Below are 15096 nucleotides of genomic sequence, written 5' to 3' on the forward strand. Positions count from 1 at the left end.
GGGAACTTGAACCCCCTCACCAAGCCACTTTTACTATGCATTCACAAATTCATTTCAATATTCCCTTATTCCATATAAATTTGTGCACCATTAATTTCTGCCTGGTTCCCTCATTTATAATGAGTTAAATAAAATGGAGAGTTGCTGTACAATGGTTATAAAGTTTCAGTCATGCAAGATGAAAAAGTTCTAGAGATCTGCTGTAGGACATAGTGACTATAGTTAACACTAGTGTACACTTAAAAATTTGTTAAGAGGATAGAATTGATGGTATGTGGGTTTTTTGCCACAATAAAAAAAAACTGTAACAAATGTTTATTTCATATCTATATGAATGTCATGATGTTGCCTTTGAAAAGCTCATCCTTTGATAGAATAAATAAACAAATTCATTGGCACCTATGTGTCTGTGCTGGCTTTCAGCTTTTGGTGTATTCTAGGCATTAGAAACCTGTCCCTGCCCACTGAGCCAAATAAGATGGACCATGTAACAGCCTGAGCTCATCTTAAAGGATTTTGTTATTCCCACTTGGGCAACTGGAAGCCAATGGAGGGTTAGAAGCTGAAAATGACACTTGGGTTTTTAGAATTCTCTCTGGGTCTCTGTGGAAAGTAGATTGGGAGTGGGTCGAAAACAGGTGAGATGAATTTCCTTGATTGTATATTCATGTTCCCAAGATAGAAAGTAAGTCCTTGGAGGCAATAATGTGCATTTTTCACAACAGTGTAGACTCGCTTTGCTCACAGTAATGATAAATTTCATAGTAGGGGCTAAATATGTGTCAATGGCAGTATTTACATAAAGGTAAACACACAAGTAGCAGAATCTTGCATAAAGTATTGCTTTAATTTTGGTAAAGAAAATTGTGTGATACCTGGGTGGCTCAGTCAGTGAAGCATCTGCCTTCAGCTCAGGTCATGATCTCAGGTCCTAGAATTGAACCCTGTGTCAGGCTCCCTGCTCATCAGAGAGTCTGCTTCTCCCTCTCTCTCTGCCGCATATTCCTCTTTGTTCTCTCTCTCTCTCTCTCTCTCCCCCTCTGTCTCTCTCTCTCTCTCTTAAATAAATAAATAAATAATAAAATCTTTTTTTAAAAAGAAAGAAAAGAAAAGAACATATAGATGACTTTCCTTTCCTTGCATCTACTCACAACTGTAGGAAATAATTTGGGAGACCAGAAGTGACAGGTGATCAAAAGTTTGTTCTTTTGTGTAGGGGCAAGGCAAAATCAGCCAAGTGCTTCCCTATTGTGTGGAGGAGGGTTAGGTGTGGGAAGAGATGTTTGGGAGACAATGAACACAGTGCTTCCATGCCTGGCCCCTCCATTGGGGCTCCCATGTCCAGGACTTTCCTCTATCCTAAGACATAAAGCAGCTATAGTTTTTCTTATTCTTCCTTTTCTAGAGGTCTCTAACCCTGCCAGTGAAAAGTGGAGTGAGGTCAGTGTCCTGTAGAATGCTGGCTCTGGGGATGACCAATGGTGAACCCTGTTCTGATGTTTGGAGGACTCAGATAAGGGCTGGCCTGGGGAGGATTCTGATCACCTGGTGTGGTAGACCCTGGAGGGACCATAAGGGAGGGGTCTGGCTTCCATGGCTAACCCCCATGTAGCACTCTTGAGCAGATTGAGGGTCTGAAAAGGAGAAACAGAAATGGAGGAATGTTGGACAGGCATGAATTTCCTGCTTATAGCCCTATCAACAGCACCCAGACTTTGTGCACTTCCCAACTCTGGGGCTCAAGACAGCCTTGGCTATTCACTGCAAGAATTCCCAGCATAGGTTGGAAACTTGGAATGGTTGAGACCATCTATCGAGGGACTAGAAGGCTCCAGACAGAAATGTGAGAAAACATGGGAAGAGGAAAAACTCATCCCAGACTGAAAGAGTGAAAATCAGTTCAAACAGAGAAAGAAAAAAAGCATCTGGAAGTTACCCAGGCTTGGTAGGAAGACAGTTACAAAATTAAATGGAAACCTTATTTCTCTCTTAGGTCATACAAAGGTCCGCCTCTTTGAGTGACTACTACTTTCTTGCCAACAATGCCCCAAGACTGGCTTTGTTATTTCATCTAATTACTGGGGACACCCTTGCCTAAACCTCATCTCGGGACAGCACCCAATTCCTGGTTAACACCTTCTGGGGGCAAAGAGCCCTAGTCTTAGGAGGGAAGCACACCCTGCAAGGTCCCAGACACCCCTGGCCAGCATCATTGACTTAGGATGTCACCAGATCCTTCCGTAGGGTCCTGTGCACTTCACACACCAGGAGGCACCCGGGGGGCGGGGGGCTCTCCATCCACCAGGAGACCCAGGGGAGTCTCTCAGACCCCTGGAGAGTTCCAGGCAGGGGACCTGGTGCTGTCTGTGGTGCTGAAACAGGGTCATGCTTTGAGCTCAGGTACCTCCCAGCTCAGCAGAAGGACATAACCCAGATGCTTATGTCTTGGTTTGGGGCCAGGAGGGCAAAGGGGTGAGGATGGATGGAGCCAGGGAAGTAGACAGGAGTGGGTAGTACTGGCCTCCTCTCTCTGCTCCATCTGCCACTTCTCCTGTTCACTCTCAGCATTGTTCCTCCTGTGGATGACTTCTATCTGCCTCATCTGACTGAGCTTCTTGCTAAGGCCCTCTGCTTACTGGCCTCTTGTACTGCTTCTTTAAATAGATTGCTTCAGGGCAGCCCCGGTGGCGCAGCTGTTTACACCGCCTGCAGCCCAGGATGTGATCCTGGAGACCCGGGATCGAGTCCCACGTTGGGCTTCCTGCATGGAGCCTGCTTCTCCCTCTGCCTGTGTCTCTGCCTCTCTCTCTCTCTCTCTCTGAATGAATAAATAAATAAATCTTAAAAAAATAGATTACTTCATCACACACACACACACACACACACACACACACCCCTGAAAGTGAGGAGGCTAGTCTTCACATTTGACAAAGGAGAGAACTTAGGGTCAATCATATTAGACAATATGCCTGGATCCCCCCTTTCTTCCTTTCTGCCTATCTGCTCCAGTGTCTGTGGGCAGGAGAAGGTATCTCAAGCCTGGTGGAGAAGGTAAGTGTTTCCTGGACACATATTTCTGGCTCCAGTTGATTTCCCTTCCTGGTAGTGATGTGCCTGCCTGATTGTCAGAAGGACTCCTCTTCCATCCAGGAGAGAAATGAGTCTACCTGGCTGCTTTTTGTTTCTCAATCAGGATTTGGGAAACAATGGGTCTGAGTGTCTCTCTTCTGTTGGATGAGGGGACTGAGATGCTCTGTCTCTGTATTGGTCCCCTAGTCTGGGGGTCCTAAACCAACTCATCTTCTTACCACATTCCATAATTCTCCTTTATTTCTTGAACCACTTACAGGGTTTCTAGGGGACAGCAGGGAACAATGGGTTGATGACAACTTGTCTCGATTGGAAGTTTAACCACTAACTTTCAATGTTTTCAACAGATGGTTGGCTCATGTCACCAAGCCTGACATTATTATAAGCAGAAGGCTGACGGCTGTCCCTTTTGGATGTAAGGCAGGGAGAGTTAGGTCCCAGCCATTTTTTTACACCGCACCAGAATCTCCTATTTGTTTTTAGGAGTCACTTAATGGTCTTATGGCATTATGCTTTGTCCCTGTCATGGTTTTCATGCTACTGGTGGATTTGAGGCTGTTTTTAATTTACTGATTTTTATTTTAAGTAAACTATTAGGTTTTTTAGGAGGAAGATTACAAATTCTTGGTTGCCTTCACCAACCATCTCAACCCTGACATCTATTTTTCAGTTTATTTTGAAGGATACACAGGTGCCAGATGGATGATGACCCAGTGATGGGTCTTCCTGGAGGAGGGATGTGAATGCCTGAAGATTGTCATTTAGAGAATGACATGAGGGATTGATGGTTTAGGATATGGGGATGAGGATGTAGACTGGGTGAGATTGAAAACAACCTGGAATAGAGGTCAGAGAACTATAGCCAGTGGACTACCTGCTTTTGTAAATTAAATTTTGTTGGAACACAGCCACATTAACTCATTTGTCTGTGACTGCATTTGCACTGCAAACACAGAGTTGAATAGTTGCTACAGAATGTTTACAGCTTGCAAAGCCTAAAATATTTGCTATCTAACCCTCTACAAAAAAAAAAAAAAAAAAATCCTGACCCTTGACCTGGAATGTCAGATTAGAAGCTTGTAAATTAGTCTCTGGGGCTGAGGAGATGGAGAGGTTTTTTAAGTGTGGCTAACCCTGAATTTTAGGAAATTCTCTAAATGTTAATATGTGATTTTGCCTCTAATAAAACTAGTAGGAGGCAGGCAGGAATGAAAGGGAAGATTCAGGAGAGGAGAGGGATGATGCTGGAGACCAAGTCAAGGAAGGGACCCATGGAAGGATTTCCTTTTTCTGATAAATATTCACTAATATTTATCATTAAGTAATACATCTGCATCTATAGTTTTTTCCAACTTTATTGGGGTATAATTGACATGTAGCATTGTGTAAGTTTAAGTTACACAATGTAATGATTTGATACATTGCAAAATGACTACCACATGGGAGGGTTTTGAAAGTGAGACTGACACGTTTCTGATGTCCTGGGCAGAACATACCCAGCCCCTAGGTGAAATGTCACCAACACCTTTCTGTTCAAGGGGCAAGGAACCAGTATGCACCAAACTATCACAATGCAGCAAGACCTCTCTCTGTTGAGTGTTTTCCATATGCACTTCTTTTTAATCCTCATGGCAACCCTGTGAGATGGGACTTCTTACAACCATTTCGCAAAGCAGGAAACCGAGACACGGAGGGGTAAGGTGGCTTGTATGAAGTCACCCTGCTGATAAATTAGAGAGCATGGATTCCATCCCAGGCCTCTCTGATTACAAAGCCTTAGTTAGTTTCATATAGCAGGAAACTCATATTCAGGAGTTTGTAAGCCCGTTGCCTATGGGGATGTTAACTCTTCTAAAAATCGGGTTTGGATCCCCCTTCCTGGAGGATATGGACGCTTCCTCTGAGACTGATGCTCCTTGTGGTTCCTCATTGGGTCCTGATCTCTGAGTATTCTGCACAGGTGCTCTCCGTCCTCCTGTGAAAGCTGATGGAGGCATAATACAGCTCCTGCTCCATCTCCGAGGTGGAGGGTACCTCTGCAGAGCTTGTGGGGTCATCAGGGAGGTCTGACTCCTGGTAATCCTATGTGGAGAGCGAAGAAGGAGTTAGAGCAGGGTGGTGGGGTGTGGGGTAGGGTGAGGAGAAGGCATTGAGGGTCTGCGAAGTGAATTTCATTCTGACAGGACGTTGTTCATTCTTCCATTCTTTATCAAACATTCCGTATCTATAAATATAGCACTATTAATTGCTTTCAAATTTTACGGAACACTCACTCAAACTTATGTGGAAAATACTATTATTATTATTTTAAAGATTTTATTTATTCATGAGAGACAGAGAGGAGAGAGAGAGAGAGAGAGAGGCAGAGACACAGGCAGAGGGAGAAGCAGGCTCCAGGCAGGGAGCCTGACGTGGGACTCGATCCCAGATCTCCAGGATCAGGCCCTAGGCGGAAGGCGGCGCTAAACCGCTGAGCCACGCAGGCTGCCTGGAAAATACTATAATTTTACAGAGAGAGAAACTTATTCTCAGAGAGGTTAGGTACTCCCCAAAGCCACACATTTGCTGATCACGAACCCAACTCCAGTCTCTCTGGCACAGAACACATAGGAAGATGTTTATGAAAAGCTCACTTTTCTTCTGGGTGTGTCTTTATTCTCACACTGCTACCATATTTACAACACCTCTGTTACCAAGCAATTCTCCAACACCAGCTGGGTGGCCCATAGTTCAACTCCATTCTGACACTCTTTACCCAGAGATAATGCCAGATCCCACAGATTAAGGGCTCAGACTTGCACAGCTGCCCCACTCCCACTTCCCCTGCCAGTTGGAAGTCCAGGTTGTCACCTGCACTTCTGACCAACTGGCTATAAATTAGTGGTTGCCACGAGCCCCACCTCAAGTTCCATTAATTTGCTAGAGTGGCTCACAGAACTCAGGAAAGCAGTTTACTTACTGTTTACTAGCTTTTATAAACCGATGTGATAAAAGACACAGCACAGATGAACATTCAAATGGAAGAGATGCATAAGGGGAGATGGGGCGAGGTGGCAGGAGCTTCCACACTCTCCAAAGAGCACTTCAGGGATCACTAGGTGTTCACCAACTTGGAAGTTCCTCGAACTCCATACTTTGGGAGTTTAATGGAGACTTCATCATGTATGCATGATCAATTACTAATTTCATTTCCAGCCTCTCTCCCCTCTCTGGAGAATGAGGGGCAGGGAGCAGTGATGAAAATGCCAAGCTTCTAATCATGGAGTGGTCTTTCTGGTGACCAACCTCATCTTGCTGGTATAAAAGATGCTCCTATCACATAGGAAGTTCCAAGGAATTCAGAAGTATGGCTACTTCCTGCTGCAGACTAATTTCTCTAGATTTATGGCAACATTTTTCAAGAGTGTTTCCACTTCCCATCCTCCTATTTTCTCTTGAACTTACTCCAATTAAGATAACTTCCTTTACCAGGCAAGCAGATCTGCTTTTGTCAAGATCAGCTGTGACACCATTTGCTAAATTTGAGATTCATTTCTAAGAATTTATCTTACTGGATCTTACTAGCATTTGAGACAAACATGCATTCTCTTCTCCCCGAAGCTTCATCTCCCTTTGGCTACCAGGACCCACCCTCTCTTGGTCATTTCTTTTTTCTCAGTGTTTTTTCTTGTTGTCTCTACCTTGTATCCCTGGCACTCACAGGGCTCTGTCTGTAGTACCCTCCTCTTTTTTATGGCTTCATCTACCGTAGGACCTCGATGTGGATGCACCCCAAAATCTTTGCCTCCTACCTGGACACCTGTCCTGAGTTCCAGACTCTTGTCATCTACTTGTCTTCTTCACTCGGACTTGTCAGAGGCACCTTAAGCTGATAGTGACCAAAATAAAGTTTGACTCCCCCTCTCTTGCAAACATACTCCTACAGAGTTGGCAATTTCAGGAATTGCTGATTCAGTTATTTCTATTGCTCAGGGCAACCATGATGGAGTTGTCTTTGGTATCTATGAACATTTATGGACATCTGTGGATATCTCTGGCATCTACAGATTCATCTTTGGCATCTATTACAATCTATCTACCCACTAGGTAGGGGCAGTGAACTGTCTTTGCTCATCTCCCACATGTACTCTATCACTCCATTAGCAAATCCTGATTTACCACTGTTACCCTGGACTTAGTCTGTCTAATGGACTGAATTGTGCCCATGTGTTGAATTTATTTGTTCAAGTTCTAACACCTATTGTGACCATATTTGGATATGGGGCCTTTAAAGAGGTAATTAATGGGTATCTGGGTGGCTCAGTGGTTGAGCATGTGCCTTTGGCTCAGATGGTGATCCTGGGGTCCTGGGATCAAGTTCCACATCAGGCTTCCTGCAGGGAGCCTCCTCCCTCTGCCTATGTCTCTGCCTCTCTCCCTGTGTCTCTCATGAATAAGTAAATAAATTCTTTTTCAAAAAATAAAGAGATAATTAGGGATGCCTGGGTGGCTCAGCAGTTGGGTGATTGCCTTCAGCTCAGATTGTGATTCTGGGATCCGGGATCAAGTCCCACATCCAGCTCCTGTGAAGAGCCTGCTTCTCCCTCTCTCTACGTCTCTGCCTCTCTCCCTGTGTATCTCATGAATAAATAAATAAATCTTAAAAAAATAAACATATAATTAAGTTTAAACAAGGACATTAAGGTAGGGCCCAAAATGACTTATGTCCTTGTAAGAAGAACAGACACTGGAGATGTTTGTACACAAGGAAGAAGCCAAAGGAGGTCACAGAGAGAAGGCAGCCATCTGCAAGCCAAGGAGAGAGTTTTCAAAAGAAGCTTACCTTGCTGGCATCTTACCTTTGGACTTCCAGCCTTCACAATTGTTTCTGAAAATAGGTTTCTGTAGTCTAAGCCATGCATTCTATGGTATCTTATTATGGGAGCCCTAGCAAACTAATACAGTCTGCATCATCTCTTGCCTGGATTATTTGAGTGTCTTCCTTATCCGGTCTCCTCTTTTTTGCCCTAGCCTCCTATTGGCATTCTCAGCACAGCAGCCAGAGTGATCCCATTAAAATGAGCATCAGTTTGGGGTACCTGGCTGGCTCAGTCAATAGATCACACAACTCTTGCTCTCAGGGTCATTAGTTCAGGCCCCACATTAGGCGTGGAGCCTACTTAAAAAAATAGAGCATCAATTCACATCTGTGAAATAATAGAATGTGTGTATATATATATATATATATATATATATATACACACACACACACACACATTGCTGCACAGATATCCTAAAATCCTTATAATTTCCTAAGTGACAAGAGTGCTAGAAGCATCTTCTGTTCTAATGTTTGGTTTTTGACCCTGGTTCCTGACACAGAGCTCCTAAATCCCTTAGAATTTCCTGGAAGACAGCAGTATCTTTTGTTCTAATGATGTAAACCTTGGTTGGCTCCTGGATGGGGGCTGGTCACAGAAAGAACAGGCCGTGGTTAGAAGCTTGGAAATTTCAACTCCATGTCCTCATCCTCCAGGAAGGGGAGAGGAGCTGAAAATGGAGGTAATGATTTATTGTGTCTATATGGGGAGGCATGCATACAAGTCCCAACAGCATGGTGGGGGGTGCAGTTAGGGAGCTTCTGGGTTGGTGAACACATGGAGGTGCTTGGAGGGTGGCACATGGGAAAAGGGATGCATCTCTTCCATCTGGATGTTGATCTGTATCTCTCATTATATCCTTTTATAATAGAGTGGTATGCAGTAAGCAAACTGCTTTCCTGAGTTCTGTGGGCCACTGCGACAAATTAATTAAACTGAGGATGGGGGTTGTGGGAACCTCTAATCTATAGCCAGTTGGTCAGAAGCACAAGTGACAACCTAAACTTATGACTGGCATCTGAAGTAGGGTGGGGCAGCCTCGTGGGGCTGAGCCCTCCCTCACCTGTGGGATCCGATGCCAGCTCCAGGTAGATCATGCCAGAACTGAGTTGAATTGGGGAACATCCACCTGGTGTCAGAGAGAATTATTTGGCGTAGGGAAAACTACACACATATTTAGTGACCAAAAGGGTCAGAAATTGTAGTTCTATGTGGTTTTCCTTTACATTGTCACTCTTCTAAAAATACATAGGTAATTATGGTGAACTGCAGCCCCCATGCCTCTCCATCTCCATTTCCCACCCACTATTACTCACTGCCCACGCCCACACAGATCTGCTTTAGGCACACTGTCCAACTTGCTGCTTCTCCCACACATCAATCATGCCCATCCTCAGAATCCCCAAACTTTGCTTAGATAGAGCCTTAGTGATTCTCTCTGTGATCACACTGAACTCCTTCACTTCTGGCAGGTGTTTTCTCAGACTCCAGCCCCAGGACTGTCCTCCCCCATTCTTTGATCTAATTCCTCTCCAAAGCAGCACCATTTCCTGTCAATTTCTTGCATATTTTTGCTACTTATCTGTCACTGTTTTCATCCCTCCTTCTGCCTCTGCCCCCACCTCCCCGCAATAAATCTAAGTCCTTGACAGCAGGGACATTTTATATTTGTAACATATGTATTTGTTAAGAACACAGATATTACCCAAGCATCCAGAACAATCGACAAGTGGGAAATATTTGCAAAAGGAATTAATGAATGCATGGTGATCACAGATCATGTGCTCAGAAATCTCAGTGGTGTCCACCTTATAAGAGTCTTATTTATTATTACGCTTTTAAGTAGGCTCCACACCCCATGTGGAACTCGACGTGGGGCTTGAACTCACAACCCTGAGATTAAGGCCCAAGCCAAAATCAAGAGTGGAGTGCTTAACTGACTGAACCACCCAGGTGCCCCTTTAGTTGGAGTTTTAAATAAATAAATGAGGTCAGAGCTTGGAGATGAACAAGAGTAATGCAGGTTGACACAGACCCATGAGGAAGGCACAGCCCAACAATGATTCTGAGATGCAAAAAACTTCACTCTGCTGGAGGTGAGTGAGCAAGCTGGTGTTGGGGGAGTGAAACAGTAACTTTGGGTTTCCTGCCCCAAATGTCAGACCAAGTTGTTTTGGCCCCCCGGGTAGCTTTCGGCTGTGGGGAGAAGCATTGCTTTTCAGACTTTGGCATATGGGACAAGGATCTTCATGGAGGTGATGCTAGTATGCCAGGGAGGAGAGGCGGGAGAGCTCCAGCAGGATAAAGACTAAGAGGGGAGCTCAGCTCAAAGGGAGTGGTTGCATTATGCTGTACTGAGCAGAAGCTCAGACATGCTCAGTAGCATATTGATGCAAGAAGTGCAAGGCTAGTTGAGGACTGGGATTGGTCTGTGGCGGGGTCTCCAGGACATGCGCCATCAGGGAGGTGGACAACCAGCAGGAAGAATGTGTTTAGGAGTGTGTTAACCACATGTTTCTGATGCTTTGGCATCTGAGGCCTTGCTAACCCTGCTAGGACTAGCCAATCTCTAGAGATGATGAAGGATTTTCCTGCAAGAATGCCTTTCACATGCAAATCAACTCATCTAAAGCTCACACCCCAACTTACTTCCTGGGCCACTATTCCTCTGCCTAAGCACCTCAGAGCCAAGTACCAAACAGCCAGGGACAGCCCCAACACCCTAGAGCCTGCTGAAATTATTCAAAACAGCCAATCCTAAATCTATCTACCCTGTCTCAGTGTGCCTTTCCTGTGGAAACCACAATAAAGGGCCCTACTCATGTCTCCCAATTTTAGTATGTGTGCTGCCGAAGTGAGCACCCTAACCATGTCTCCCTTTGCTTCCTCTGCCTCCTGACCCACCCTAGCACTGCCCCATGTGGTCCTGTGTGGGGTGATGTGCCTCTCCTCCCAGGAACTGTGAGCCACAGAGTGCCTTTGCGGTTGCAGTCACGTCCTGATCTGCTGGTCTCAGATACCTGAATAATAAAACCTCCATTTTCAAACAAGCAGGAAGATGATGAGCTCATTTCTGGACATAGTGAATGGAGCATGGCTGTGGGCCACCCTGGGAGATGCATGCCAGGATGCCCACATCACTCACCAAGGGAGCTGGCTCCACAACTGGGTGGATATTGTCCATGCCCACTGCTGTCCGGGATGCTGTCTTCCTGCAGGTCTTCACTCTGACGGGAGACACGGGAGACACAAGGGTCTCTGACATAGGGTCATTCTTTTGAGGCAAGTTGAGGCTGGGGTGAGCCCAGGAGCCTTCATATCAAGACTTTGTAACAAGATCCCCTTGCTCCTGGACCACTGGGACCAGGGCTGAGAACACACCTGTACTTGGCACCCTTCACCCTTGCTCCAAGACATCACAACTCCTGCAGGTCCCACTTCTTCCCGTCTCTCCCACACCTACCCAGCTCACCGAAAGAAGATAAGGCAGAGGCAGAGAGTGAGCAGCATGGTGACACCAGCTCCCCCAATGGCGCCTACAGTCACTCCTGACCTGGTCCCTGGTTTCCCTGTAGACAGAGACAATTGGACTGAACTCCAATCTTGATGTGCAGACATAAATTGCCTCCTCTGCAGCTCCACAGAGAGGGATACCCTTTCACTCCTGTCCAGGGTTCAGCCCTGAGGGTCTTCTACCCATTGTGGGACCTCAGCCTCCACCAGAAGGACATGGTCTATGTGAAACCTTCTATCCATACCATCTGGCCCCTGAACTCCTGTCTAGCAAACACCATCTCTTCTAGGATCCTGGTTCTTCCTCATACAGAGTCTCTCTGCAGCAGATCCCAGACCTGGCTGCAGTGGGACCATGAGGCTCTCAGCCCTCTTGGCATTCCAGAATGAGAGAGAGAAAGAGAGAGAGAGAGAGAGAGAAAGAGAGAGAGAGAGAGATGTACAGAGCTCTGTGGGATGTGGAAGTCACTCCTTCCTTCCAGGGAGGGTGTCTGAATCTCCTGGCCTCCACTGGCCCTATCACTCAGAGTCAAATGTGGTCTTTTGCACTTCCAGAGGCAGGTAGAAGCAGGGGAGTTCTCAGACCCTCAGCTCTCCTGGCCCTGCCTGGCCATGCATCCCACACCCGAGGTGAAGGATGTGTCCATGGGCATCACCTGTCAACCATTTGGCATGCACTGAAAGAGTCCTAATGGGGCTCACTATCCAGGTGAGGGCCAGATATCATTATCAATGAGATAGAACAATGGGGGTAAGGCTAAGCTCAGAGAGAAGGCAAGGTGAGGCCCGAGGATTGACAGTCAAAAAATGATCAGAGACATTTTGGGGCAGCAAAATTACTCCACACAGTAACACTAGATGGTTACATGTGATTATACATTGTCCAGTTCATGGAATGTATAATACCAAGAATGAACCCTAATGTCAAGGATGGACTGATGGTGATAAAGGACGTCCATGTAGATTTTATTGTAACAAAGCTACCCTCTGGTGGGGGATGTTTATAGTAGAGATGTAATGCACTTAAAGCAGGGCATTTGGGGAAAAATCTCTACCTTCAGCTTAGTTTTGCTATGAATCCAAAACTCCCCTCCAAGAGTACAGTCTACTGAAAATGCTCCAAGGCCTTCAGGGACCAGAGGTTGATGAAAAGCATATTCAAGATAGTGGAGAGAAAACTGCAGGTCACTTGGGCAAGACCAAAGTGCGAGGTTATGGGAGAAGAGGGCTGAGAGGGCTTCTCATGTCTAACCACAGCACACCAACACACCCTCATCCATGGAGTCTAAAGTCCCACTCTGACTTAAGTTGACAGAGACCCTGGCCAGTCAATACCCCATGGACATGAGGCTCCTTCCTACCTGTGCTGTGTTCCAGGCAGACACCATTTGTTGGGTTCTGTGTGGTACCTAGGATCAAAGAGGGGATTTCCTTCTTCAGTCTGGTGGGGTAATATCAGATACATATGGGCATCCCCCCACCCCAGAAACCACAGAAACACAGAAGGGACAGGGTTTGTGTCTTTCTAGGTCCCACACTCCACCAGACCTCTAGGACTAAAGCGCCAGGCATCTTAAGGCTGGCTTTCCCTCCCCTCATCCCTTAGGCACCCAGGTGGTCCTAGCTCTGTACTCACAGGTGACATTGAGTTGGATGGTCCTTTCCACCATTACACCAACTGCAGGGAACTGCACCTGACAGGTGAGGTTGGTGCCGTGGTCTTGGGGCCTGGGGGTGAGGGTGAGCACCGAGGAGAGGTGGGTCCTGGGGCCCAGGGAGGTAAGGGCAGCTGACATCCAGGAGAAGATGGGGGGTATGCCCTGCTCACAAGCCCAGGGCACAGAGCAGGTCAGGTTCCTGGGGTGGCCAGATTCCAGGGTCCCTGGTATGAGGATGTCAGGTGTATGGGTCAGGGCTGTGAGGAGATGGGGAGACATGGGGATCAGTAGGAGTGATCTGAGGTCTGCCCCTGAGAGAAGCCCCAGCTTGGTGCAGCCCCTGCCTGTGAGTCCCAGATGCATCTCCCAACCCACCCAGGGAGTCCTGGAGCCCTGTCCTACCCCTATGGTGTCATTTAGAGTCTTCTCCTTACCTGTCACATGCACGGAGAGCTGGTTCTGTAGGTAACTATATTTCAAATAAGGCCCTCTCTCCACCCTAAAGAAGTATGTCCCTGAGTCCCTTCTTTGTGCATCTCTGATCTCCAGGGAGCAGTTGTTGGCCTGAGGGTCCCCAAGTAGGAAGAATTGGCCCTGGGTCTCCTCTTGTACTTTTCGATCTGGGTTGTTTGTGGCCACTGGAGCACCCCAATGTACATTGGTCCCATTCCGGAACCAGTAGCCCAAAGCAGAGTAAGTCTTGATCCAGTATTCCATGGGGTAGGAGAAGTAGCAGGGCACAGAGATGCACAGGCCCTCCTGCACCGTCAGGGACTCCTGTATTTGTAGCCAGTATATCGGATCTTGAGCCAAGGATCTTGGGACTCCAGCGTCGGCAGAGGCTCCCAACTTCACCTTCCCCTGGGCCCATTCAACTGCCCACAGTATGGGCAGCAGCAGGAGCAGCATCCTAGACAAGAGGGTATGTAGGCTTCCTGTGGGTGAAGGAGAAGTGAAAGCCAGTAGGATTGGTGCTGGGAAGGACCCATGAGAAGCTGGGGAGGAGCATGAGGCCTCGTAGTTCACAGAAATGGAACTGCAGCCCCAGAGCTCACCCCCTCCCTGCACAGAATCAGCCACACTCCTGGACAAGAACAAAGGAGACCCCCCCCCCAAGGGAGAAGAGATTCTCAGTGGACCCTCACTGCCCCCATCCTGGCACTTGTTTGTGGCACCAGAGTCTGGTCCAGGTTCTCTGAGGACACATGAGGCATGGGACACAGTGAGTCTCCTCAGGTCCTCCCACCTGAGGTGATTGAGCAGTATTGTCTCTAACAGGGAGCTAGTCAATTCCTGGCTAAACCTGGAGTCACAGGCTCATCTAGATCCTCAGGTGATCAGTCCTGCAAGGTGGAGGATTCTTAGGTCTATGTGAGTGTCTGGAGCAGAAGGAAAGATGGGGTCCTGGATGAAGAGAAAGCAGGAGCCACTCGTTCATTCATTCATTCATTCATTCATCCATTCTCCAAATACCTAGTTAATATCTGTGTTGGGGGCACCTGGAGATAAGACAGTTGGGCCTGACCCAGTTCATTCCATGACGTGGTCCCAACCAAGGGTACCACTTCCTTCATAGATACACTATACTTTCATTTTGTCCCTATCAGGTTCACAGCTGCAGACACCTGTGACTTTGCAATGTGTCTCCTGGTCTCCTGGATATTTTCTTATATACAAGGATAGGACCATTTTTTTACTTCTATTATGCTGATTTCTAAAGTGTCACTGGATCTCCAAAAGGAGAACTGAAAAAAAAAAAAAACAAAAAAAAAAACAAAAGGAGAACTGAAAAAACTACATAGTTCCATGTAAAACAAAAGGGAGAAAACATGTTTATGAGCCATTGGAATCTCTGTCTGTACAATGGAGTGTGGGCTGAAGCAATTTCTTTAGTTCCTCATCAGACAATTAACAGTTCCTGTCATGTAAAAAATAAGCTTCTCAAGGTCAAATGTGGCTCAAAACACATATTTTTG

At 46.5% G+C, this 15096-nt stretch overlaps 1 protein-coding gene across 1 annotated transcript; it reads right to left on the reverse strand.

Moving 5' to 3' along the window:
• Nucleotides 1–4427: 4427 nt before the first annotated feature.
• Nucleotides 4428–14098, reverse strand: LOC100686511 (myeloid cell surface antigen CD33). Its single transcript, XM_038528027.1, has 6 exons — nt 13555–14098; nt 13099–13377; nt 12824–12871; nt 11422–11518; nt 11095–11176; nt 4428–5172 (listed from the first exon to the last, which is right to left on the reverse strand). Exons 1-6 carry the CDS (start codon nt 14027–14029, stop codon nt 5017–5019), a joined length of 1137 nt encoding a protein of 378 aa, XP_038383955.1. The 5' UTR covers nt 14030–14098; the 3' UTR covers nt 4428–5016.
• Nucleotides 14099–15096: the final 998 nt, after the last annotated feature.

The sequence above is a fragment of the Canis lupus genome, chromosome 1 (genome assembly GCF_011100685.1).
Source record: "Canis lupus familiaris isolate Mischka breed German Shepherd chromosome 1, alternate assembly UU_Cfam_GSD_1.0, whole genome shotgun sequence".
NCBI lineage: Eukaryota > Metazoa > Chordata > Mammalia > Carnivora > Canidae > Canis > Canis lupus.

What these genes read in the sequence shown, in the direction of transcription:
- LOC100686511 (XM_038528027.1), bottom strand. Translation starts at nt 14,029, where the DNA reads ATGCTGCTCCTGCTGCTGCCCATACTGTGGGCAGTTGAATGGGCCCAG. An exon ending in CATCCAACTCAATGTCACCT is followed by an intron (nt 12,872 to 13,098) that starts GTGAGTACAGAG and finishes CTTTGATCCTAG; the next exon opens with GTACCACACAGAACCCAACA. An exon ending in CTGCCTGGAACACAGCACAG is followed by an intron (nt 11,519 to 12,823) that starts GTAGGAAGGAGC and finishes CTCTGTCTACAG; the next exon opens with GGAAACCAGGGACCAGGTCA.